The sequence below is a fragment of the Sciurus vulgaris genome (assembly GCF_902686455.1).
Source record: "Sciurus vulgaris genome assembly, chromosome: 13".
NCBI classification, from domain to species: domain Eukaryota; kingdom Metazoa; phylum Chordata; class Mammalia; order Rodentia; family Sciuridae; genus Sciurus; species Sciurus vulgaris.
This window is the reverse complement of record NC_136474.1, coordinates 28644948-28670987: the sequence shown is the minus strand read 5'-3', so window position 1 is coordinate 28670987 and position 26040 is coordinate 28644948. Positions and strand designations below refer to the sequence as shown.

The window sequence follows — 26040 nt, the reverse complement described above, 5'->3', positions numbered from 1 at the left end:
TAGGTAAGAAAGTTGGGAAGTGCACTTAATATTTTACAAGTCAATACAGCACCTACCTCTAGATGGCCCAAGTGGTTTGCAAAAGAATTTCCGAGAAGCCACCAGTCCTCAGCTTCCAAATCTCTGTGACCATCAGGTCACCTGGGACGCTCATTAATCATGTGAGTCCTGTCCCACATCCGGGCTGGGCTGTGCAGAGGCGTCCCTGCTGTCACAGGGCTGGGGTGATGACCGTGCCAACCACAGGTGCTGTGGCCACCCTGGGAGGAGCCGTCAGCGTGGCCTGTCCTGTCTGCTGGCGGGAGACCTCCTCGCTGCCCCCTGTGAGGAACCAGACTGAGATATCCCCGAACCTGCTGCAGGAGGCTTGCCTCCCCTCACCTGTGGCTCTGAAGCAAGTGTTTGTGGCATGGGGACAGTGGCCTGGAGCCACGATTGCTGGCAGGGTGCCGTGGCCCCCGCTTGGAGTTTTGCAGCTGACCTTGCCTGGCCCCCACCAGAGGCTGGGGGAGTGTCACAGCCGCCTCCAAGGGTCATGGTTGTTGAACCCAGCTTGGAACTGGGTTTTATTCTTCATCACAAAGTCGGAATAACCCACGACACCTGGGTTTCCAATTGTTTATTTTGCCAAAGCCTTTTTAAAAACGTATTTCTAATGTCAAGCTTTTCTACACATTTGTAGAGGGAGTGATTTGAGAATACAGGGAGGGAGCATTTGCCACTGGGTGTGGTGTCCTTGGTGTGGCCCTCGGGGCCGTCTCATTGATCTGTGGCTTTGACCTTGCAGACCGGGGTGCCCTGCACAAAGCCGTGAGCCTAGAGAGTGAGGTGCACATCATTGAGGAGACCCAGCTCTTCTCAGACTCTGAGCCCGTCCAGACTCTGCTACTGTCTTCAAAGAAGGTAGAGTGACCTGGGCAGCCAAGCTAGGTGGCCGTGCTGCTTGGAGGCTCTGCATCTCTGTCATCTGTGATTGGCTGGACTGGGCTCAGGCGCCTGGGGATGGGCAGACCCCTGGTCTCCTGGCTCAGATGAACTGGCCTTCAGATTTACCAGTCGGTCGGTCCATGAGCAGCGGATCCGATGTTTTGGAAGGAGGAAGGGCCCAGCTGGGAGATGAAATTTCATTGCCTCATTGTTGCCCATCCACTGTGCCAGGGTGCGGAGCGGGCACTGCCTGCCTGTAAAACACGTTCTCCTGCCCCGTGCTTGCGAGGTTACAGGTCGTGTCGGGGGGGTGGCGTTGGTGCTGCTGGGAGTTCCAGAAGAGTTGACAGGTGGCCTCCACATGCTCTCCCTCCACGCCCACAGGTGCTTCCTCCCGCCTCAGGGTGGCAGTGGGCCAGAAGCTGAGACGCGGCTGGGGGTGCTTCACACATCCTAAAATGTTCATAGGTCACAAAACAGTAATTAGATTTTTCTCAACCATTTGGAAACATGAACCCCCTGAGCTCAATAGAAACAGCCAGGGCGGGGGCTGGTGTCACCCTCTGGCTGTAGCTTGCCATCCCCTATCACATGTCCACAGTGTCTTTGGGAGGTGGTGCCGCTCTGTTCTGCAGCTGGCATGGAGCAGGAAGCAGAATGTGGACTGGTCCATCCAGATGCTGACCACTGCACGCGGTTGTGACCTGGGCAGGCCAGTTGTTTGTTCTGTGCCCGGTGTCCTTGCTGGAGTGTGGGAGCGAAAGTCCCTCCTCGCTGGTCGTTTTGAGGGTTACAGGAACCTCATGACCCGCCGAGGATGGAGCCCAGTACAGGTTAGGGTGCTGGGCAGGCCCCTGCTGTGACCGACTGAGCAGATGGACCCTGGGCCACACTGCAGGGTCCGATGCTGGCCCTGGTGCATGGCCCGACTTGCCTGCACCTCACTTCCAAACCCAGCTTTCCTACTGAGCCAAGCTCTCACCTGTGTGCCACCTTTCTCTGAGACTGGGATTCTCTGTTTTGCCCTGCAGTTTATCCGTAGCTCCCTGCAGGGGTGGGCGGACGTGCACGGGGTCTTGAGGGCCGCCTCCCAGGGCTTTCCTGCCGAGGGCCTCTGCCCACTTGGGAGGGACCAGGCCACTCGTCCCCAGCAGCAGGCAGAGGAAGGACTCCCGTGCAGCATCCCTCAGGGTCTCCCATCCTCTCCCCTTCATCTGAGTCTGTCAAGCTTGGGAAACCTGGGCCTGGTTCTCAAACTCCTGTTTCCTGGTCACTCCCCACCCCTCAGCCACTTAAGATACATTTATTCCCTCCACTTCTGAAAGGGAAAGAAAATGAATCAATATAAGTGAGTTATAAGCCATCAGATCATGGACGTCTGTGCTGCATGGCCCAGCATCCGTGCATGAAGGGCCTGCTGCTCCCTGCGTGCGTTCAGCCCACCTCAGGTCAGAAACACCCAAAACAAAGGGAGAAGCAGGTAGAGAGACTCTTTCTTGTCCTGATTTCTCAAACAGTACTGCAAAACAACCGTTTCCAGAGCACTGACCTTGTCGTAGGTGTTCTGAGTCATCCAGGGAGCAGGTGTGGGTTCTCTGCAAATACTTTGCCCTCTTACATAAGGGACTGGAGCATCCCCAGATTCGGGGTGTTGGAGGGGATCCTGAAGCCAGCCCCCCGCACTTCAGGAGGGAAGACTCAGCCACACTCCTCTCGCCTGCTCAGCTCGCTTCCTGCAGCAGGCGCTGGCTCTCCTGTGGAGCTTCTGCGCCCCTCTTCCTTCCCTGTTCACGCCCTGGACTCCATGCAGCATGATTCAGAGGGTACAGCCCAGCTCCATCAGGGAGAAGTGTTACTGAGCATCCTGGGAGCAGCGAGGGCAGGAGCCCCCTGGTGTGGACCCTCTCCACAGTCCACCCCATCCTCTGTGGCCCTCTCCTGTCTCTCACTGGGGTGAAAGCTCAGGTAGGGCTCAACCTGGCCTTTGCCCTGAGAAATACTTCTGCGTTTTCATATCTCAGGAGATGCCCCAGGCTGATCTGGGAGTTGGCCCATACTCTCTGTTAGGTGGTGAGCACATGGTCACATCTGCGCAGGCCTGCCATGATGGGGACAGCTGAGGCCAGGCCAGGCCCTTGTGGCAGCTTGTCCTCATAGTCTGAACCTGGGGGCGGGGTGTGTGCACCTCTGTGCTTGCTCAGACGGGGCGTGTGGCCTGGGACTTTCAGAGACCTCCAGCTAGGAGCCCTGGGTCAGCACTGGGGACCACAAACCCCAGCCGGCCTGCGGCTGATGCAGAATGCATCCTCTGAGCGTGAAGGTCATGTTCCATCTGACTCTAAAAAGGCCAACCTCAGCAATAAAGGCTCTATTTCAAAATAAAAAATAAAAAAGGTTAGGGATACAGTTGAGTGGTAAAGCCCCCACCCCTGCCTAGACCTGTTGTGCTGAATTCTGTGTGCAGCTACTCTGCAGTGTCAGGCGGGCTGCTGGACCTGCTCTGAGCGTGACTACCCCTGAGCTCGGCGGTGGATTTCTTCCTTCTAAGCGTCGATGTGTGGAAAGCAAATGGTGGCCTCCCTTTGTGATCTGAGTTCTTCACATGGCGCTCATCAGCATCTCCTTCACACTTGTGTGTCTGCAGGTGCTCACCTTCTAGCAGGAAGAACTAAGATTAGCATTGGGACCGCCGCTCACCTGTGCTGAGACCAGGAGGGTGACCTGGAGTGTCAGGCATGGGGGGATCCCCTTCCACAGGCAGGGGCACCTGGAGGGAGTCTGAGCATCTTCATCCCCCAAAAGAGATAGGTGCAGAGAAGCGGGGGGACCCAGGTGGGCAGCATGTGCCTAGACAGGTGGTAGGGACACAGAGCAACAGCTGGATTCGGCTTGAAGGCGGAATCACCTTTATCTGTCTTCCAACAGCCGTCCTTGGCGGTTTCCTTCCACCTCCCCGGCCCACTCTGGTTCCACCTTAGGCCTTTCCTCTCTGATGCGGTGCTCGCAGATGTGGTCGCACTCCCAGAGGCTGGTGAAGCCGCTCAGCCCCTGCTGTCGAGCATCTGCCTGAGGCCTGCCCCCACCTCTGTCTCCCACACACAGGGCAGGAGGTTTGTCTACGCGGGCGCCAACTCGGGCGTGGTCCAGGCTCCCCTGGCCTTCTGTGAAAAGCACAGCAGCTGCGAGGACTGCGTGCTGGCGCGGGACCCCTACTGTGCCTGGAGCCCACCAGCGGCCGCCTGCGTCGCCCTGCACCAGGCCGAGGGCCCCCACAGGTACGAGGCGGGCGCACCTGTGCACGTGCCCCTGTGCCCGGGCAGGTGAGTGACGAGTGCTGGTTGTCTTGCAGGGGCTGGATTCAGGAGATGAGTGGAGACGCCTCCCTGTGTCCCGGTGAGTGGGTCCTCAGCGCCTGTCCCCTCAGGAGCGGCCGGGTCCCGGAACCATTTCAAGGAGCTTTTCTGTGGCTTTTAGTGTGCGTTTCGGTTTCCTTTCCCCACTCAGAACAGAGGTCGAGTGTCTGTAGAGAGCTGTGATCGTCCTGTCCCTTGGGTTGCTGGAAGGGTGCTGAAGCCCGGCGGGCCGTCTTGGCTGACGGGAGGGGAAGCACTCTCCATCCCAGACTGTCTTCTCTTCTGTTTAGCGTGGGGTTCATTACACAGAACCCGAACTTTCAGAATGGGAAGAAATGCCGCTGGTTACAGATTGAGCAGCCCTCACCCAAAACCCCAAATTCGGAACTTTCCAAGCACAAACATGACACCACAGAGGAAAATGTCACACCACAAAGTTTGGTTTCATGCAGAATTATTTAAAATGTTGTGTAAAATCACCTTCAGGCTGCGTGTAGAGGGTGCATATGAAATTTAAATGAATTTCGCGTTTAGACCTCGTTCTCCTTCCCAAGATACTGCATTATGTGTATGCAAGTAGTCCAAAACTAAAAGAGGAAATCTGAGACATTTCTGGTCCCCAGCGTTTCAGATGAGAGACACACAGCCTAGAATTAGTTTGCGCTGGCTGGCATTCCCCCTGGGGGTCCCACTGCCGCGGCCAGCCTGTGACCAGAGGCCAGCATGTCCTGCTCACCTGTCCTTCCACCTCTGACCAGGGAGCCCTCCTCAGATAAAGAAGGGTGAGCGTGGAGGGTGCCGGGCAACACTGACAGCCTGCCTTCCCGCAGCCACCAACGGAAGCTTGGTGTTTGGGGCAGGTGAGGCTGGCCCGTGCCCAGCCCCCGCAACCTGGTGTGTTTTCTCCTGGGATTTCTGCTGCTCAGCGCTGTCTTTGGTTTCCGTTGTCCCCCAGGCTGCCCTATGGGGCTCATCTTTGCTTTTCAGTCACGCATGTCTTTATTTCCTTAGTTGTTCTGGAAGACTCCATCTTGCTCCAGTGGGTGAAACTCTTGTGCCGTCTTGTGGGTGTTGACCTATTTTTAAAAAGAAGTTGGGTAAACAAACAGTTTGTTGATGCTGTGCACGTTTATTTTGATGTTCCAGATAAAGTTAAAGAAAGTTACCGGCAGCATTTTTTCAAGCATGGTGGCACAGCGGAACTCAGATGCGCCCTAAAGTCCAACCTGGCCCGGGTGGTGTGGAAGTTCCAGAACAGCGTGTTGAAGGCCGAGAGCCCCAAGTATGGTCTCATGGGCAGGAAAAACCTGCTCATCTTCAACCTGTCGGAAGGAGACAGTGGGGTCTATCAGTGCCTGTCAGAGGAGAGGGTCAGGAACAAGACGGTCTCCCAGGTGGTGGCCAAGCACGTGCTGGAGGTGAAGGTGGTTCCACGGACCCCGGCCGCCCCCACCTTGCAGACCACCCAGACAGAAGGTAGTAGGATCTCCCCCAAAGTGTCAGTGGCATCCACCCCAGCGTCTGCTCCTCCCACCCCAGCTGTGCGGGCCACCTCGCCCGGGGCCGTCACCCCACCTCCCAAGCCTGCACCCACCAGCACGTCCTGTGAGCCAAAGATTGTCATCAACACTGTCCCCCAGCTCCACTCGGAGAAGACCATGTATCTCAAGTCCAGCGACAACCGCCTCCTCATGTCCCTCTTCCTCTTCATCTTTGTCCTCTTCCTCTGCCTCGTTTCCTACAACTGCTATCAGGGCTACCTGCCCGGACAGTGCTTGAAGTTCCGCTCAGCCCTGCTCCTTGGGAAGAAGAAGCCCAAGTCAGAATTTTCCGACCTGGAGCAGAGCGTGAAGGAGACGTTGGTAGAGCCAGGGAGCTTCTCCCAGCAGAACGGAGAGCAGCCCAAGCCAGCCCTGGACACTGGCTACGAGACGGAGCAGGACACCATCACCAGCAAGGTCCCCACTGACAGGGAGGACTCGCAGAAGATCGACGAGCTCTCTGCCAGGGACAAACCGTTTGATGTCAAGTGTGAGCTGAAGTTCGCTGATTCGGACGCAGACGGAGACTGAGGCTGGCCGTGTCCCCGCTGATGTCTCGAGTCCCTGCGTGGAGAGTCTTGTGTTTAACCCGTTCAGTAGCTGAGTCTTGTCATCGTGCAGCGAACCTCAGTCCTCTGTTTTCTCTTGGGTTGAGTCTGTGACTTGTTTCTCTTTGTCCTCTTGGAAAACAAGTGTCACGTCCCGGTCTGAGTCCCGCAGTTGCCTGGAGCTTTAAGATGTCCCTGTGGGCGGCACCGATTCACCTGAGCCCTGAGTGCCATGGGAGAGAGATGGCTGGACTGTGTCGGCTGAGCAGAGCGTCCCCTCCACGTCCCCTCCTCGTAGCAGCCACAAACGATAATTTAATTCCAGATTGGAAATGACGTTTTAGTTTATCAGATTGGTAACTTATCGCCTGTTGTCCAGATTGGCACGAACCTTTTCTTCCATTTAATTATTTTTTAGAATTTTTGCTTTGATTGTATTAATGTCTTAGGTCTTTTTTTAAATTACTGAAGCAGATGTTTTAATATTTAGAAGATGTGCATCTTCCAGATTTTGTTATATATTGGGATAAAATATGGCTTACGTTGCTTAAGATTCTCAGGGATAGACTTACTTTTGCTAAATGCATTCTTTCTGCTTTTAGAAATGTAGATCTAAAACCATCGCTTGAACACACTTTTTTTTTTTACTTTATTCTTTGAGGGAGGCATTACTTTCAGAGAGGTTGTTTCTGTACCTTTTTTTTTTTTTTCCTTCACTCTTGAAGAGGAGGACTGTCCCACATCCACGAGGCGGGTTTGAGTGAGGGAAGGTGGCTCAATGGCTCCTGGCAGTGACCAGGCTGGCCCATGAGGGGAAGAGCGTTCTACAACCCGATGCCCAGGGCCGCCGATTGAGCCCTCCTGTCTGGACGGATGGCACCTTCACAAGAACGTCTTGGGTTCTCTGATCACCTCCTGTCTCTTGTTGCTTCCATCTCACCCCCACTGCCCTGCCCAGGCTTCCCACGGGCCTAACAGCTGCCACCCCCCCGGAACAGAGGCGGGCCGTGATCCTGGCCACTGGCGCACGTGGCTGCCACTCCAGACCGGCTTCTGCCACTGTGTAAAGATGTGAATGGGCGGTACGATCTCAGCGTTCATTTCTTACACTCCACCTCCCTGCTTTGTAAATACCCATTAAGAAGAGGCTTTTTTTTTCCCATGGCAAAGAGCAATAAACTCTGGATTTGTGTGTGCCTGTGTGGACAGTCTCATCTTCCAGCATGCTATGATTTGACCATTTGGTGTAAACATTTGTGTTTTATAAAATTTACTTTTGTTTTTATTTTTCTACTTTCAATTGTATACATTTGGAAAATAACCGAATAAATGGGAAGCTTCTATCATTGATTTGGGCAGGCTGTGACTTGGCAGAGGCCATGTGTCCTCTCCCTGGGGGTGGCCCTGGTGGGGTCACCCTGGGGACTTTCTTGCCTTATCCCCACATGTCTGTTTCCTGCTGTGTTTCCACGTTCTTCAGCACAGGATGTGTTCCTGACGACTTCCGCCTCAGTGCCCTTTCTTTTCTGTCCTCTCTGTCTCGCAGCCTCATCTCCTAAGCCCTTCCCTCCTCCTGGCTCCTCCTCCCTGTCCTGTCTGGGTCCAGACTCATCTTCCTCTTCCCGGAGTCCCTGGCCAGCCTTGGGCTCAGGGCCTGACAGCCGCACACGGGTCGCCTTGATGCCACCCTTCCTGAGTGACCAGGCACAGCAGGTGAATGCGCTGGGGATCTTCCACCTCTTCTGCCAGGCCACAGGTGAGTTGGGGTCATCCCATCTGTTGCCCTGTCTTCCCAGAGGCAAGTGGGCGGAGCCTCCTCCACATCCACTGAGTGTCCTTGCTCTGACTTCATAGCCCACCGCCTGCCTGGCTGTGGCTCTATCATGCTTTTATGGTGGGTTGAGCCTGAAACCAATTGCAAACAATTGGCATGAAGTTATTCCTGGTATACAGCAGGGGTCAATGAGCTTTTTCCCATAAAGGGCCAGAGTTAACTATTTCAGGCTTTGTGGACCACAGGGTCTCTGTCACAATCCCTCAGCCGTGCTCTTAAACTCTCAAAGCAGCCATAGATGATTCATAAGGAGTTAGTGGGCCATCTGCCAATAAAACTTTATTTACAAAATGCAGCAGTGGACTAGATTTGGTCCAGAAGCCACAGCTTGCCAGGTTGTGTATGGAGTTGCTACTATTTCTCTAGCAAATGGGAGGTATTTGGAAATTTTTAGTAAGCGACTTTAGAACTTCCACAGGGGGAGTTGTGTTAATGATTCATTCCATGAGGTTTCCACCTCTCTGGTAGCTGGGCTCAGTGCTGTGGGCTAAATCTGTACTTGGGGGCATGCCACGATCTGCACAGCTGAACCCAAAGCATCAGCAAGGGGCGATGGGAGATTAAGAAAAACACACACCCAGAGAAATTAAGAAAAGCTGGAATCAGAAGGAACACTGACTCTGATGGAGAAGCAGTGTCCAAGAGCTGGCCCAGCAAGTTTATTTATGTAGAGTCTCATAATCAAGAAGTTAAGGACTATAGAGGCATTGTTCTTTGTGCACCTGAAAGTTACAGGGCTAGAAACATTCTTGTAGCTATTTCACTGTTGCAATGCTTGGGGCCTCCTGTGGCTCCCAGAAAGCCCACTGTTCCAAGTTGCTGTTAAGTGGACAGGCTCAGAAGTAGCAGCGCTGGTGAAACATTGTGGTTGCCTTGTCCTGCTCAGAATTCTTGTGTCCCCAGGAGCTATGTGGCTGAGATCAAGGTTGAAACTGATAAGACTCTTGTACAGACCTCTTCAGGCAGGGCGTCACCATAGCAACTGGGCATCCTGTACCCTTGCACAGAAACATTCCCAGGCAGCAGGTGCACCACAGCCACGAAGCAGTCAGGGACCCCCAATCTTAGTCACGGCACTCCCCAGGGGCAGGCAGGATGGAAGAGCAGAAAATAGTGAAAATTAATGTCCTACCCACAGACAGGAGGGGTTTGCCCTGTGTTGGAGAATGTTCTGATGGGACATCTAGAAAGATAGTTGGGCTAAAGCCATGCTTCACGTGCCTGGGCTTTGGCGGTGCCCAGTGCTCTGATCTTGTATGACTGGTGGACTGGGCCCCTGCACAGAGAGGAAGAGAGAAGTGAGAAAGGAAAACAAACCCAGTTTACCTTTTAAAACTTCTTTAACAAATTATACAGTGTTCAGCTGTCATCTACTCCTTAAGTTCTGGGAGCTTTGGGGTGGCCTGGGTCTGCTGTGAATGCATCATGGCAGTTTTCAGCGGATGGCGCTGACAGGCCACAGGTGAGGGGTAGGACTTGCCTGTTATTCGGTGCTGTAGGGGCAGATCTTTGACTGACTGACTCCTGTGGTCCAAGCTCTTTCTTTGATTTTTGAGTTGGGGTCTTGCTTTCTTGCTTGGGCTGACCCTGAATTCCTGGGCTGAAGCCTTCCTCCCACCTTCGCCTCCTCCAGCTGGGACCACCCAGTGAGGCAGGCTCTCTTGCTTAGTGCTGGGGACCAAACCTGCACTTAGACACCTGCCCTTCAGTCAGGTGTTCGGCCTCAGGACAGGTAGGATGGAAGAGTCTTCGGGTGGCTGTGGGGCCTGCGTCCTGTGGCAGAAGTGGAGCCCCTCACAGGCGCTCATGATCCTCCTTGGTGGAGGGAGGCAGAGGAAGCTCGGCCTTGGGTCCATACAGCATGGCAGAGGGTCCAGGGCTTTTTCACTGACTGGTGCCAATGGGCTGTGTGGCCAAGGGCCATTATATGTTGAAATGAGAGGTTCTCAGGTTGTTTCTTGTCAGCCAGGTGTTGATATGACCTGGGCTTGGGAGAAAATGAAAAATGGATACCTTGGGGAAAATGGGCCTTGTGTTACATTAGCAGAAACCACTCCAGGTGTTTCACACATGGAGAATGTAATGCAGGGGCTTGGTTACAAAGGTGACAGAAAGGCTAGGACCAGAATAGGCAGCTGGATTACCCCAAAATGTAAATGCTGCAGGAAGCCACCCCCAGGATGGGCAGGATGAGCAGAAGGAAAATGGCGCTACCCGCCTTGCTTGCCAAGCCACTGAGGCTGGGACTCTGAATCTGCAGCCCCCTCTGCTGGCAAGGGGTCCTGGAGACAGGTGTCTGGGAGGGGCAGCTGTGATCAGAAGTGTCCAGAGCATGGCTGAGAACCGAGGGACGGAGGCACCTAACCTGGAGGAATGGACAAACCAGACCGGAAACTGAGGCCCCCCAGTCACCTCTGCCCTCCTATCCAGAGACATCTGGCCTCCTCTGGGACCTTTGTTTTGTTCCCTTGTTCCACGTGGCTACATTTGTGAGGTTCTCCTGGAAAGGGGCGGCTGGCCTTGGTCCTCTGCAGAGGGGTCAAAGCCAAAGCAGGTGGCCTGTGGTGCACCCAGGGGGGCCCATGGGGCCCACAGACTGAACCCTACCTGGAGCCTCAGGAGCCACTGGAGCCATACTGAGTTCTGCCTTTGGCACTATCTCCCGAGGAGGTGGCAGCTGCTGTTCCAGATGAGGCCCGGGCTCCGAAGGCTGCAGCGTGCCTCCCTGTGCAGAGCCTTCCCCCAGCCTCCCCCTGCTGCCTCGGGGGTGGGGTTTGGAACCCTGACACGGGATTTCCCTTTCCCAAAACAGCTTTTTTTGTGTAAATTGTCAGAAGTGCTTGGGCTGTCTGATTAAAGGCCTAGCAGAGAGTTTCTAGGACATGACCGTCCAGAGGGCGAACATGGAACCTGCAGTTCCCAGGCTGCTTCCTGGCGCCCACAGCTCTGCTGGGAGACCCTTCCTCTCAGGGAGTGTCTCGCCAACCAGAGATCAGGCCCACACTTTGAGGACAGGGCCTCCCCCTGGTCCCACCCAGGGCCTGTGTGACACCTGGGAGACACTCCCACCTGCCCGACATGCTCCAGGCCAGGGGTTGGGACGGTCCCTGTGGACTCAGCTGTGTGGGATGGGGCAGACCAAAGCCTTGCTGAATAGGGTCAGGGTGGGTCCACCTGAGATGCCCCATGGTGGACGCCAGTGAGGGTGGCCTGGCGTGGAGGTGGCATGGTGAGAAGCAGCTGCACAGGCAGGGTAGATGGACAGCCCCTGTGGTGGGACAGGCAGTTATAGTGACCCCTTCCACAGCACCTCAGGAGATCAGGGCAGGTAGTCTCACGTGACTCCAGAGTCACCCCAAGCCTGGTGGCTGGAAGAGTGAGTCCAGCCATGGTCCCAGAGCCCCCAGTGGCCTCTAGGCTTAGTGACAGGAACACTGGGTAGGGTGAGGCACTGCTCTTCCTAAGCCTTCATGCCCAAGTCCCTGGAGACCAGGGAAGCACCAGGCCCTAGAGCAGCCACAGTGGCCACCGTGCCCAAAGCACTGAATGAGACCCAGGAGCCTGTGGACTGGCCAGAGGCGCTGTGGGCTTGTGACCGCCTCCCCTGCCACAGCGGACTGGAAGGAACACACACACACACACACACACACACACACTCCACAGACACCCCCGCGCCCCACCCAGCCAGGCCCACAGGTGATCCAGGATGATGTCAGCGTCTGTCACGAGACATTCAGAATCACATCTGCAAGTGTGTTTTGCCAGTATGTGGCTCCAGGAAGTAGGACCCCGGGATCTTGGGTCATCATTCAGGTGGCCTCAAGACACAGTTTGGGAAGGGGTTGAGACCCCCCCTGCTGAGGAAGGCTGAGGAACGGGGGCAGTGGAGACTGGGACAAAGGCCCCTTCTCCCCACTGGCCTGCTCTAGACCCCAGACTCTGAAGAGGTTCTGTGAGTCCCTGTCCCACCTTGTCCTTAGTACTCACAGAGGCCTCTGAGCAGCCAGGCAGGTGGGCTGGAACATTGGCATCCTTGCTGCCCCTTACCTGGTCATTTTGTGCCTCTGCCCCTTTCTCAAGGACGGTAGGGGCATACTAGGAAGGCACCCTCCCGGGTTCCCTCCCTGTCCAGGACCCTGTGTCCCTGGCCATTGACAAGTGTTCTGGCCATCTGGCGCTCTCCCTTTCTTTTCCTTCATTGGGAGGTGGTAAAGACCATGTGACTACTTTTGCCCTGTGGCTCTGGGCTAGGTGCCTGGTGACATTTGCTGGCTTGTGATACAGGAATCCACGCCTGGGTCCAGGCTGCCTGTTGAATTAACTTCACCGAGATCAGACAGACACTCAAGAGAGTCAGAGATGTTCCTGAGGAGTGTGCTGTGGACATCCAGCGTCCTGAGCCTGGACAGTCCTTGCACAGTGTGCCTGCTGGTCCTCAGGTGTCCTCTGGACCCAGAGTCCAGGCTCCCCAGGAATCCCTATTGACAGCTGGCCACTACCTCTCAGGGCTGCCAGGTGCTGTCCTGACACTGGGTGGAAGCTTAGTGTCTCGGGGGAGGGTTAAGCTCAGGGCCGTCCCTCTAAGAAATGTCCATCCTCAAGGCTGCAGAGAGGGCCCCACACTTGGGACTTGGGCTCCATCCTGGGACGGGTGTTTGACCTGGGATGGGGTTCAGGACTGACCAGTATCTCCAAACCCTAGCCTGCCAAGGACAAAACAAGGTGACATCTGAGCTGGTGGCACACACTCCACAAAACAGAGCTGGTACCGACGTGGTGTGGCTGCCCGAGAAGTGCTCAGAGTGTGCCTGATGAAACAGGATGCAGTGACAGGCATCCAAGGAAGAGGGGACAAGAGTGCCGACCCGCTGGCAAGAGCAGGGTCTGGAAGAGAGGAGGGACAGGAATCCCTGCCCAGGAAAGGAAGAGACCCTGCCCCAAGGAGTGGGCCAGGCAGGCCTCAGGGTCTTTGAGGAAAGGGGGAGCACGTGTCAGGGCTGCCCTGGGCAGTGGGCACGGGCAGGGACAGGCCATGCAGTTCAGGAGCCTGCCCTGGGTCCTCAGAGGACAGCCCCCTCTGGGGGGCAGCAGCCACCCCATTACCTGCAGGAGGGCCACCGGGGGGCATGGGCATGGGAGACAGGGTGGGCTGCATACAAGGCGTCCCTGGGAGGACACAGGTACCACTGTCTGGGAGAGTGGCCCCAGCAACTCTGGCACAGGGTGCATCCCTCATGGCCCCCGTGCAGGGACTCGGACAGAGGTCCAGGCCCATCAGCCTCCCGCAGGGAGGCCATTGCTCCGGGGGGCTGGTTTGTGGCAGTAGAAGCTGCTGTGTGCTTCCAGTCACATCCAAAAGGCTCTGAAGCCACAGTGCCCCTAGCACCCGCAGTCCTATGGGGTGGCACAGGCAGGCTGGGCACAGGGTGACAGTGCTGGGGCCCGAGGCTGTGGGAAGCTCCATGAGCCTTTCCAAAGCTGCAGTGGCTGAGCCTGGCCTTCGTCACGTTGGGGACAGGAGGTCAGGTACCCATCGCCTGACCTCAGGATCCCTTCTCAGATCTCTGGCTCCTAGCCAGAGCAGTGTCCCTCCTTTGAAGGTCGGTTGATGACCGGTATCCACTGACTTGATGCCAGCAACAGCTGACATGAGTCCAGGTTGCTGGGTCCTGGCCCACTTCTCAGAGGCCGGCTGGGGTGGACGACAGCGCCCAGGTTGGCTGACCTTGAGCTGATTGGGGGGTGGGGGAGTTCAGAGCATGTGGCCCAAGGCGAAAAGGGTGGTGCTTTCAGCAGACTCAGCTGGGAGGAGCGAGAAAGATGGGCCCTGCCCCTGAGACGAGCTGGGCAGTTCTGCCACCTCCTGTCCCCACTGATGGCGTGGTGCCGAGGGGTGGTCCTGTAGGCTGGTTTTAACTCTCGCTTTCCCTCTCTCTTTGATCTCTGCACTCAGACTGAGGTGGCTAGTTTAAAAGGAATGAGTGGAACGTAAGTACTTCTTTCATGTCTTTCCTGTCACAATTGAGAACATTTTAAAGCGATATCTAGAGAGACAGTCCTCATGATGGCAGGGTATGTACCTGGCGTGTTTCCTGCTGTCCCTGTTCACACCCAGGAGTGTGGGTCTTTGGGGAATTGAAGGTCCCCACCCGTGGGGTCTGAGCAGCGGATGTGCTCCCTTTCAGCTGCCTGGATTCTTCATCCCTGGGGTTTGGTCATGAGAACCTTCCAGAAGACCCTGTCCTCACTGTTATGTGGTGCTGATGGATGAAGGAGGAGACTGGGCTTTTTAGAACTGACTTAAGTGTCTGATATTCAAAGAACAGTCTCTCATCATTTGGTTATCAAACCTCCAGAGAATCAGTTTCATAGAGTTAGATTTGAGCTAGGTGCTGGGGGGACTGGCTGGGTAAAACGTGGTATCATGAAAGACATTCAGCTACTGAGGAAGTAGTCAACTGTGTCCACAGATTCCACAGCAGTGCATTCAACCCACTGTGGATCACAAATACTCAGAAAAAAGTGGATTCTACACTGAGCAGGTATAGGCTTGTCACTATGCCCTGAAAACTGCAATATAATAGTCATTTACACAAGGTTCAGATTAGATTTTATAGGTGATCTAGAGATGCTTCAGAGTGTACGGGAGGATGTGCACAAGTAATACGCAAATACTCTGCCATTTTCTAGGAGGGACTTGAGCGGCTGTGCATTGTGGCTTCCTCGGGACGCAATCCCCCACTGATACTGAGGGACAATATGGATATTCCCCACTTGATGGGCATCTACATATGTAGAGGAAAGTGTGTCTGCATGATTAGATATGCATTACTTTTATAAAGAGAGGTACCTGGGCTTAGAGTTCAAAACACTTGATTAGAAAAAATTGAGTGGATAAAAAAATTCTCACACACACACACACACACACACACACACACACACACACACACACCCACAAGGGCTGGTTAGAGGTGCTGCTGTGTAAAACACATTTGGAACACCTTTCAGAATTTCCCTCAGAGCTTATGGCTAGCTTTCAAATTAGCATTGACTATGATTACTCTAGGAGTATCTGTTGTAGTGAATTTGTAAACCCCAGGAAAACATAAAAGAAAAAAATTTAAATACCCCAAATGTAGCCATCGGAGGCAGCCACCACCATTGTCATTAGCCAGGTTTAGGCCTTTTCTGTGCATGCACATGAATGTACCCACACCAACAAATGCACAGACACGTGTGCGCACACACACATACATGTGTGCGCTTAACACATTTTCCCATTTCACATTATTATAAGATTTTGTTTTGAAATATTCTTACATGAGATTCCCAATGAATGAGTGTGGTTGACTCACATCATTGATGCTCCCTCTCCTCGCTGGACATTTTCCAACTCCTCACTACCGGAAGCGGGCCTCGGGGGCCATGTTCCCATCATTGCCTTGGAATCCATTCCAAAGATGGTCCAGTTAGGTGTCTGCACTTGGTCTGCCACTTCAGAAATGCTCCGATGATCCTGAAGAGGAGTGGGGGATCGTTGAAGGGACAGGACAAAGGAGGATAGATGCCAAGGTTGGTAAAACAGGAAAATCCATCACAAAAGTAATCTTACTCAACTTAGAAAAATTTTTTTAAACCAGGAATTGAACCCATGACTTAACCACTAACCACATCCCCAGCCCTTTTCATTGAGATAGGATCTTGCTAAGCTACTTAGGGCCTCACTAAGTTGCAGAGGCTGGCCTTGAACTTGTGATCCTCCTGCCTCTGCCTCCCAAGTCACTGGGATTACAGGCATGTGCCTCCATGCCTGGCTAAATTGTTTCTTTTCAAAACCCAGCACCAGAATGGGAAGTGTGAGTCCTCCCACCTCTGGACACCTGTGCTTGCCCACCCACACTACCCACCTGGCACACACCTGAGGACGCCAGAAATCCTTCTTTGTGATGTTTTTCCTTTCTAGTGTTTTGAGCTTCAGTTACAGGTAGACAGTTCCTCCCTTCCCTGCTGAATATCCTCCATGATACCACAGTTTGCCACAGTACAGGCATCCAGGGAAATCAATTTCTGAAGACTGATCCTCATAAGGTGCTACGGTCAAGAAGCGGTCACCCTCAGGACCTGCATGGCTGCACTGGTCTGGGTGACCTATCAGCCCCTCTGAGGAGTGGGAAGGTGCAGAGGAAGAGTAGGTGTGTCAGGGAGCCAGGGCCCTGGGGAAGAGGTGCCCTTGACCACTGCTGGGGTACCCGGCCTAATCCAGGCAGCTGTGCACGCGAGAGGCAGCAGGAGCTGCGGCCTGGTCCCACCCCATCTGGAAGTGACTCCTGCACTGCTGTACAGGGTCGCCTGTGGGGCCTGGCCCTTCCCAGCCACACCAGCTGAGCTCGGCCTCCGCTCACACCTGGCCGGCTCCAGGGGCCCTCAGCCCTCGCTTTCTGCAGTCTTGAGCTGCAGCCGGCCCTGGCATGCTTCCTCTGGGGAGCAGGGAGCGGGGCCTGTCCCAGCATTGCCAGCAGTCTTAGCCTCAGGAGTTTCTGGACACATGGGGAAGGTGACTTGCTGAGGGCACTGCGGGCTCTGGCTCTGGGACCAGAGCCTGGACCTTGCTCATGGCTTCCCACCCTGGCTGACCTGGGATGAATGGAGGTCAGAGGGTGGCCTCTCAAGGTCGGCCTGGTCTCTGGCTTCAGTCCTCCCCGACTCAGGATCACAACCACCCCACCTGCAGCCTCCACAGGTGAGGCTGGGCCAAGGTTGCTGTCCCTGCCTTACTCACTCTTTGGGTGTCTGCCCATCAGAGAGGCTGAAGTCGGCTTGTCTGGTGCTGGGGACTCCACCTGGGGCGGGTGAAGCCTGAGTTTTAAATAGGTGTCCCTAGTCTTGATTTTATTTTTTCAGTAGGCAATTAAGATAAAAGGTCCACAGGGAAGAAGAGCTCTGGGGTAGAGGTGACTGGTGTTGGCCGGCTCTCCCTTAGTCCCAGGCCTGCGGAGTGGGAAGCCCAGTGGGTGGAGGGGAAGCGCAACCAAGGCCTGAGTTCTGCAGTCAGCAGTGTCTCCAAGCCCTCCCCAAGGTCCTGGTGTCTCTCCTTTGGACAAGAGAGGCCTTCAATGTCCCTGCCCAGTACCCTGGTGATAAGTCCCAACCCCCTCTTTGAGCTCCCTGCATGTGGCAGGTCAGGTTCTGGGCCTATCAGTGCTACAGAGCACGGTTGTGGCCCTGGGGATGGCAGTTCTGGGGTCTTTCTGTACAAGAGACCACAGGACCAAGGAGGGGCAGGATGCCATTCCAGGGTTCAGAACCCTCTGCGGAATGGAAAGCCCCACCCTGGCTTGGCCTCCAGGCGTGCCACTAGGAGTGTACATGGGGGTCACAGCCAGAAATGGGGGGTGTCCCAGGCTATGACTGCCCCCTTGAGTCCGGGCGGACACAGGCTGTGCTGGTTTGCTTTGAATAAAGACATCAAGGTGAACAGCAGGAAGCGCGTGGGGAAGGGATGCTGAGACACCTGCAGCCCTTTTTTCCCCACTGGTCACCTGGCATGAGAGAAGCCTGGGGACTGAATGGGAAGCTGTCTCTCACTTGTGATCTAGCCAGGACCAAAGAAGTCCCCTCATCTGGGTGACCTCTGCCCACACCCTGCTGGGGCCGCTCCTATTGGTTCCTAGTGGGGCTTCTGGGGCTCGGAGGTGGAGATGGTCATGTGCCCACAGGTCCAGCGGATGTCCACTTCATCTGGGAGAAGAATGGGCGTGCCCTGGAGACATGTGTGCCCATGCAGACCCACGCACTGCCTGATGGAAGGGCCCATGCACTCAGCTGGCTGCGGGATGCCATCCAGGAAAGCACGGAATACCGCTGCTCCGCCCTCTCCTCGGCAGGGAACCAGACCTCCAAAGTACGGGTTGCCGTGGTGAGACACGGTGAGTGGCGCCTGTGCCCACTGCAGCCGACTGCAGGACTTTTTCCCCATTTGCCCCTGTCTCTAGAAGCACGCCTTGCAATTCCCTGTTGGCTTTCCGCAGGGACAATTTAGCCCGTTTCCCCTTTACATGCGTGCACACGTGCCCACTGCTCGTCTCCCCTTTTCCCACATGGGAGTTTGTGTTTGTCATCAGGATCCCTGGGCCTGCGAGGCCTGCCTTTCATTTCCTGTCTGTTCCCCACATGGTTAATTGCTGTGCTGATTTCCATTTGCTTGAATCATGAATTCAACACCAGATTCTGCAGTTGCCCAAATCCCTTCATGAGTCACATCAGTGTCATTAGCCTCCCTAGAACCTCCTGGTCAGCCTATCCAACTGCTGTGTGCTGCACCAGGAGCCAAGTACACCCGGGATTCCTTTGCCCGAGGCTCCGTGCTCTCCTGTTGGACCAGGTATTGGGTTTCCCAGGTGTCCTTTCCTGATTTACTATTGTTTGTGGGGTGTGTTTCCAGAACACCTCAGAAAAGGCACATGAAAGTGTTTCAAGAGCCTGTGAACCCTTGATGGCCACCCTCACCTGAGTCTGGCCTGCAGGTCACCACCCTGCAGTGTCCAAGACGCTGCTCCATGCTTTCAGGTGCCTGGTGCTTCTCCGGGAGTCCATTTCTCTTCTCTGGGGTTTGGGATCTCCTCTTTTCTTTTGTCATCTCTTTTCTCAAGTACAGTGAGTCTCGTGCTGGCCTGGTCTTTCTGTGCTGTTGCCCTGCCAGCTAAATGCGGCAGCCCCTGGCTTTCAGTTCTGGGTCGTTTTAACAAATATGTTACTACTCTTCATTTCATCTTCTGTTCTTTCTGGAACTTCCAGGACATGAAACCACTCGGCTGCCCCTCTGCTGTTCCACCTTTTTCTTGTCGTTTCTGCTTTTCCCCTCTACTTCCAAACCTTCATGAGTCTTTTCATTTCTAGGATCACATTTTGGTTTCTAAGAGCGTTTATTTTGTCCTTTGTATTGCACTGTTTCATGGATACAGCATCTTCTCTTACTGAGAATATCGAACTAACCGGGGTTTTGTTGTTGTTTTGCAAAGTTTCCTTCTCTCTCCACATTGCTTTTTTGTTTGACTATGTATTCAAGGTGTCATGTGATCCTTGATTTTACTGAAAAGGGGACAATGATGCCCACATCTCAGCCTGTTGTTCTCCCCGAGTGTGGTCTCTGGCTCCTGTGGCAAGGGGCTTGGGTCCTCTACAGGTCCCTTGCACACCGAGGGAGCCGAGGCCAGCTCTTCTCCACCTCAGAATGTTCTACTTCCCAGGTTCTTGCTAGACCAGTCTGACCTGGAGTGGGGACTCAGCACTTCTAAGCAACAGCAGCCCACACAGGGCCAGTGGCATGGCCCAGCAGGGTCTAGGCTGCCCCACTCAAGTGGCACTTCCACACCTACTCCTCTGGAAGTGGCCACTGCACCTGCTGGCTCTGTACCCGTTCCAATGATCCTGTCCTGGCTGGGTGTCCAGGTGCTGTAGCTGAGGCCTGAAGCCACGTGCACCTCAGCACTCACTTCTCCCCACTGGTAGGGCAAGGCTCCGCGCGTTGCTATGAGGCAGCCTCAGCTTCCTTCCCCACGGCTGGCTGTGCACCCTGCTTTCTAGGGTCCACTGTGTCACTTTGCACACACCCTTTTTCAAACACACACACACATGCGCGCGCACTTAAAAGGTCCCCTTGTTGTCCTTTTAGTGGAGGTTTGGGAGAAATGTTGCAGGGGCTTGCTTCCTTTCTGTGAAATGCCCGTGTGTCCTGCACCCCAGGCTACTGTCAGGATGACAGAGTCAGCAGGAAAAGTCACCGGGGCCAACCGCACTCAGAAGCAGGTGGGCAACGAACGTGGTCAACAAATGGCTATGAGACACCATGAGGAGCCACAGGAGGGGAGACCTACTTCTCTTGTGAGATGTGCAGTGATGAAACGAAAGCCCAGGAAGACCAGGGACTTGCCCAAGGGCAGCCCCAGCCAGCACAGAGCAGGACGAGACTGAACACAGGCAACTTCACACCCAGTTACTCTAAGCACACGAGAGGCAGGGGCGGAACTCAACTGTCACAACAGGAAGTGTTCTCAACAGAATGAGACGCGGGAGGGCATCCCGCTGCTTACCCGTTTTGCTAGCATCAGGGTCGTCCTTGCAGGGACCTTGAGTTAGAGACTGCTGAGGGGGCACTTCTTCCACCTGCTGCGTCCTTCTGTGGAGGCCTGGGCCACAGACTGAGGGGCACCTGGCACTCGGGCTGACCACTGGGGCTCTGCTGGGCTGTTCTGCTTCTCCTCTAAACGACTCGTCTTCCTGGAACCTGGTTTTGAAGTCCACGTCAAGCCAGTAGTCCAAGGAAATGACACTGTTCTTTCTTGCATGGCTGTCAGGTTTGTCACCAAGACAATCCTGCAAGGAACTTGTTTCAGGATCCAGAACAAAGCCCGCACCCTTGGGAGGCCATGGAGAGCAAGTAGCAAGGGGCCCATGTCTCTCAAACCCATAGCCACGCAGGCTGCCTGAGATGCCGTCAGTTTTGGTGAGAACTGATTTTTGAGCCCTTGGGGGAACTGAGGAAGCTGTAGGCCTCCCAGTCGGAGTCCCCTGGCCCACGCAGCCTGGCGTGCAGGAACAAGAAGTGGCATGCAAGAGGTGGACACGGCCAGGGAGGCCTTGGAGAGCAGCTGCTACCAAAGCTGTGGCCTAGAGTTGGGTGGAGGCCCTGACTGTGGTCAGCACCAGGCAGGGGAGGAAAGCAAGGCCCAACTTGCCCAAGACGCGCTGGCCCTCAGCGGACACTGGAAGTCTGCTCACCCTGCGAGGGGCCTCCCCTGGGGTTGGGCCACTGGGGCAGGTCAGAGCTGGGCTCATCCATGCCACTGAGCCCATGAGCCAGCTCCGCTGGGTCAGTGAGTGAGCATCGACAGTGCCACAAAGGCCCGCAGAGCTGTGACACTGGCCTGCTTGTCTTCCCAGAGGCAGCCCAACAGGAGAAGTGGAGCAGAGAGCTGGCGGCCTGGAGGGCCGTGGTGGGGGAGCATGACCGGCTGATGCGGGGCTGGAGGAAGGCATGGGTATGTATCTGGCCACAGGAAGGGTCCCGCAGGGTCCCCCATTCTGTCCGTTGGCCGCTCTTGGTTCCCCTCAGCCTGCAGGTGGTTCTGCTTTTTGAATACTGCAACCATGGATATTGTCACTGAGACTGCAGGGGACCTACTGGCCCTTAAAGTGACTGGCCCTTAAGTCCGGTGGCTGCCCCATGGACAGGGCACTCAGCTGCTTTGATGACAGCAGACTATACACATTGAGGTGCCTCCCATGGCTCTTTGCTGGGGAATGGGGAGAGGTGTGTCCCATACCTAGTCTTGGCAGGGTCAGTCCCCAGAACCAAAGCTGCAGCAACAGTGGGACAGTGGCATCCCTGGCAAGACTCCCCACTCCCCCCATAGGCAGAGGCTGTCTGGCCCCTGCTTCTAGTCACCGTCTTACTGGCTGCCAACACAAGGCAAAGCCAGAGGCTGACTATTGGATATGCCACCACACAGGTGAGGTTCCCACAAGCACGGGCCAAGGGTCTTCAAGTATTATGGATTAAATGGCTGCTGAAAGCCCCCCGCAGTTGTCGCAAATAGAACTGACGGCATTTACAGCTGGTCTTTCATACTGCAGCACCCCCTGCCCCCAGCCCTCTGGGACATCTGGGGGAGCAGTCCAGGCTGCACTGAGTGCCTGTTTGAAGAAGCAGGACTGGGAATTGGAACAAATGGCACTCTCTTTGGATTTCTGTCATCTGGGAAAAATCCCTCCTTAGTGCTCCAATCCTTAGACCCCAAGGGGGAATCTCACCAATGTCAGGCGTTCACAACTTGCTCTGTGACTGTGGGAGAAAGCAGGCCACACAGCAGGGAGGGACCCCTGCATTCTGCCAGGAATTCAGAGACCACCTTATTCTTTCAGGAAAGCTGTAGCGAGGATAACTTCTAGTCACGAGGAAGTTCGCACCACAGACCCTGAGCAGATCCTGCTGCCGCCAGCCACACTGGACCCTAAAGAAGGCCTCAGCATCCTGACCAGCTATGCACACAGCCTTCAGGCCACTACCCAACTGGTCCCTCCCAGAGGCTGGATGATAGAGAAGCACTGAACCCCAAGTGGGCCTCAGACTGTAACCAGGACCTAATTTTAGTAAGGTGCTTAGGATCTGGCAGAAACAGGCGACCAGGATGGTTAGAAATTACAAACCCAGGCAACTGTCACAGAACACCAAGTGTGAAGGCTGCTCCTCCCCCTAGTGGCCACCCTACGAGATCCCTAGGACTTGGTTCTACACAGGACCCCAGTAACCCAAGAGCTGGCCCGCTCATGCCCCGCACCCACCACTGGTTTTACAAATTAAGCCAAGCCTGCCGCTGTGCCCACCCAAACACCTAGCCATTTAACCCCAAGGCCCACTCTCTGGATGGGAAGGTGAGCGCTTGAGGGAGAACCCTTAGGCCTGAGAGATGAGGACAGAGCTGGGGTGGACCTGCACTTCCTGAGCCGTTCTTCACTACCCTCAGAATATGGGCTGTTTCTAACATGTCGTGTCGTGGTTCCTGCCCGTGAGTGTTTACCCATAAGTGCTCTGCTGCTCAGTGGGACACCAAGTTTGTTTCAGGTAGAAAGCCAAACTGGTCAATTATGCAAATCTCCTGGTGCCACATTAAAATTTTCTTGACAAAGGTCTGAGTCATGGGAGTGCTTTGTTCTACCTGCTTCCAGGCCTCTAATTATTAAAGCTGTATCCCTGAAGCCTGTCGCTGTGAGTGAACTTGTGAACGCCTGGCCCTAAAGTTGCTTGCCCTTTCATCTCGGAGACGTGTCAATTCTTGTCTGCAGATGATGATTTTCATAGCTGTTATAAACCAAAACCTCTTTAAAAATAAAACAGTGTTCCTCTTGAGACCCTGGCTGCACCACACAGCTGGCTTTGTCCCTCCTCTCTGGAGCTGATGAGTTTGGGAACAATCTTTCCATCATATCAGCATACATGTTCCAGGAAGCTTCTTCACGATCCAGCATGAACAAGGATCCCGAAGACAGCTTTTCAGGTCCATGCCCAGGTTGCCACGTGCCCTGTCCCCTCCTTCATGTGGAGTGGAGAGGGCCAGATGCTGCCTGGGCACCTGCTTGCCCATCAGACCAATAATGATCTTGTTTGCAGAACCATTGTAATACAAAACTTTAAATCACATAATATGGAATTTTAAAATCCTGTGGTCTTCGTCTGCTTTTGCTGTGATTCACATAAAGGGGTGTGGTTCCAACCATGACAAACTGCTGACCAAACTGCTGTCAGCTTGGGCCCCCACTTGGTGCTGTTTTCTGTCTCCCCGTGGTCAGGAGTGTAGGTTAGGGGAATGTGGAGGTTCTGCTGGGAAACGTGGTTATGAGGAAGCATCTGATTCTTGCACTGTTGAAACAAAGTCAGCAGTTGCGTGTCTGATCAGTTTGGTGCCAGTCCTAGAGCTCCCAGCACCCTTCATGATGCCATCAGCTGAAGTCACCTACACTGCTGGCTGCAGATGGAATCCTCCTCTACCAGGAAAGCAGTGGCATACCAAGGGACTCCACAGGTGACAACCTGGTTGAATCTAATGAGAAGGAAACCTCTGGAAGCCAAGAGATGTTAAAATCCACCCACTCCTCCACTGTACCTGAATTTATGCCTATGTCAGCAGAGCAAGTGCCACAGATGGAGAGACCAAGAAGAGCCTCTGGGCAGAGGACTTTTGTCTCCAACAGAGATTTTAAGATGTTGTTCTGATGGATCTAAAATTTTACTGTTGACTGTAGTTGATGTGCTATTTAAATTTTTTTCCCACAAATTAATTTTGGGGGTTTTATTCTCAGTCAAACCCACTACAATCAACTTGCTACTACTGACATGGGACACAGGAGACACAGGAGACCCCTGCTCTGTTCCTACTGACCTGGCCAAACACATCCATTTCCCACAGGAAACACTGAATGTGCAAACAAGTGGGCACACAATGGTCACAATGAGCTCCCCAAATGGCAGGGCAGGCAGATGCCGCCAGCCCCGGCTGAGCCTGCCATGCGTGACTCACTCCATCAATCTGACTTGCTCGTCACTGGCCACTTACTTCTCAGAGGTATGATGTTGGGCACAACTGATTTCAATGAAGACACTGTTCAGAATCGAAATAACACCTATTTGCTTGACAAGCAGAAAAAGCCTTTTAACTGTTGTTGGCCAAAATAACACATGTGGGGAGGAGTGGGGCTGAGCAGCACCTTTCCCTGTGGGTGTGAGCCGGAAGGAGACTCTGGCAGACACTGCTTCTAAGCCTGGGGGCTGGGCTCCCCCTGCTCGGCCCTGTCAGTTCAGAGGCCAGTGTCCAAGAGGGACAAATCAGGATGAAGGAACGGTCAGTTAAGACTAACCCACTGATAAGCCTGAGATCACCAGAATCTGATACAAGATTAAATAATCACTCTTTATTCAAAATAAATAAGCCCTCTTTCTTACAGGGAAAATATGAAAGTAAGCTCTGTTCCCTGGCCTCTACGACAGGAACCACATTCAGAATATGTTCACTTAAGAAAGATTTGTAGATTGTTAAGCTGAAACTAGGAACTTCAACGTACATTGCTTCTTTGGAAAATAAAAGACTAAAAGGAATAATTCATGTCAAAAAGTCACAGGTTAGAAAACCAATTTTCCTTCTGAGGCTCATTTTAGCAAATCCTCTATATCATTAAGTTGAAGAGCTACATCCCCTGAGAAAGGGCCCCTCCCCAGTGCCCTCCTGCTCCTATGTCAGTGACCCTATGAGGGGGTCAGCACCTCCCTCCAGTCACCTCACCATGGTCCCCTGCAGGCAAGAGCCCAACAGTTCCTTGCTGCAGGCCCCACTCGGCTCAGTTATGCTGCAATGCAGTTTCCTTTGAGCCAATGTACTCAAGTATTCCATTTTCCAGTACATCCGGATCCACAGTATGCTTAGAAAGGCAGAGCTGCATCACCAGGCTTTTAGAAAAGGTTTCCGCCAGTACACCTGAGCATCGATTTGACGGAATTCACTGCTGCAAGGGCCCTATGACCACTGGTTCACATGCACTTTCATGCCAGTTAATTTCCAGATTCAACAGTCATACAAAATACATTGGGTCAGTGAAAACTGAGAAGAAAAAGCTGCAAAGTCTTTTCAAGCCTCCTCCCTCCTTGCCCCAAACACAGAGACACACAAGGAAGAACTCTCTTCTTATAAATTCAAGTTCATCATCTGAGAGGTTGAAGCCTCCAGAGATTCTTCTAATTCCAAGGCATGTTGATTGTACGCTTCCAGATGTTTTCTCCAGATTTCAACTAAAATAGGAAAATAGCATAAGTGATGAGCAGACATGTCAAGTTACAGAATCCCCCATCAGAAGCCATCAGCGTGGCGGAGCAAGTTACAGACGCTGCCAGCAGCTCACTTTGTTCAGGTGAGAATCTGACAGGCTCCATCTCACTCTTTCCCTCCTGCTGGGCCGAATACCCCAACAAGGAGTGGCGTCAGTGGTACCCACAGGGAGCACATCTCAGTGGATGATGACCTTGAGAAACAGCCTCCCAAGGCGGTCTTCGGAAGAACCTCCCTCAAGGCCCCCGCCATTCAGGTGACTTTTGGTTTGAAGCCTGTCTGAAGCAACTTCTAAAGTCAGATGATTTACACCTCAGGCAATGGCCTGGACTGACTGGTCCTACTGCTGTCGGTCTTGCCTGGACCTCCCACACCCCACTGCAGAGGTCCTGTAGCACTGGTACCAAGCCGCTTTCCCAAGGACCCTGATTAAAGCTGACAGGCTACTTCCAGGTGGCTCAATCC

General features: G+C 54.1%; 2 protein-coding genes across 13 annotated transcripts in view; one reads left to right on the top strand and one right to left on the bottom strand.

The window, feature by feature from the left end:
* Positions 1–24855, top strand: part of SEMA4D (semaphorin 4D) — a 124061-nt gene extending 99206 nt beyond the window's left edge. For 6 of the 9 annotated variants that reach the window (XM_079108716.1, XM_079108717.1, XM_079108719.1 and 3 more), the window contains 4 exons: positions 788–903; positions 4030–4202; positions 4277–4320; positions 5427–7719. In XM_079108716.1, coding sequence (XP_078964842.1) covers positions 788–903; positions 4030–4202; positions 4277–4320; positions 5427–6352 — 1259 coding nt within the window. In that variant the 3' untranslated portion in view covers positions 6353–7719. Of the gene's footprint in view, positions 1–787; positions 904–4029; positions 4203–4276; positions 4321–5426; positions 7720–7915; positions 8126–14156; positions 14192–17919; positions 18130–21142; positions 21241–22123 lie in introns of those variants that run through there. The other 3 variants (XM_079108722.1, XM_079108723.1, XM_079108724.1) reach the window with 3 other exon arrangements.
* The window catches only part of SECISBP2 (SECIS binding protein 2), a 38324-nt gene continuing 36931 nt past the window's right edge, over positions 24648–26040 (bottom strand). For all 4 annotated transcript variants that reach the window (XM_079108725.1, XM_079108726.1, XM_079108727.1 and 1 more), the window contains one exon: positions 24648–25538. In XM_079108725.1, coding sequence (XP_078964851.1) covers positions 25435–25538 — 104 coding nt within the window. In that variant the 3' untranslated portion in view covers positions 24648–25434. The remainder of the gene's footprint in view (positions 25539–26040) is intronic.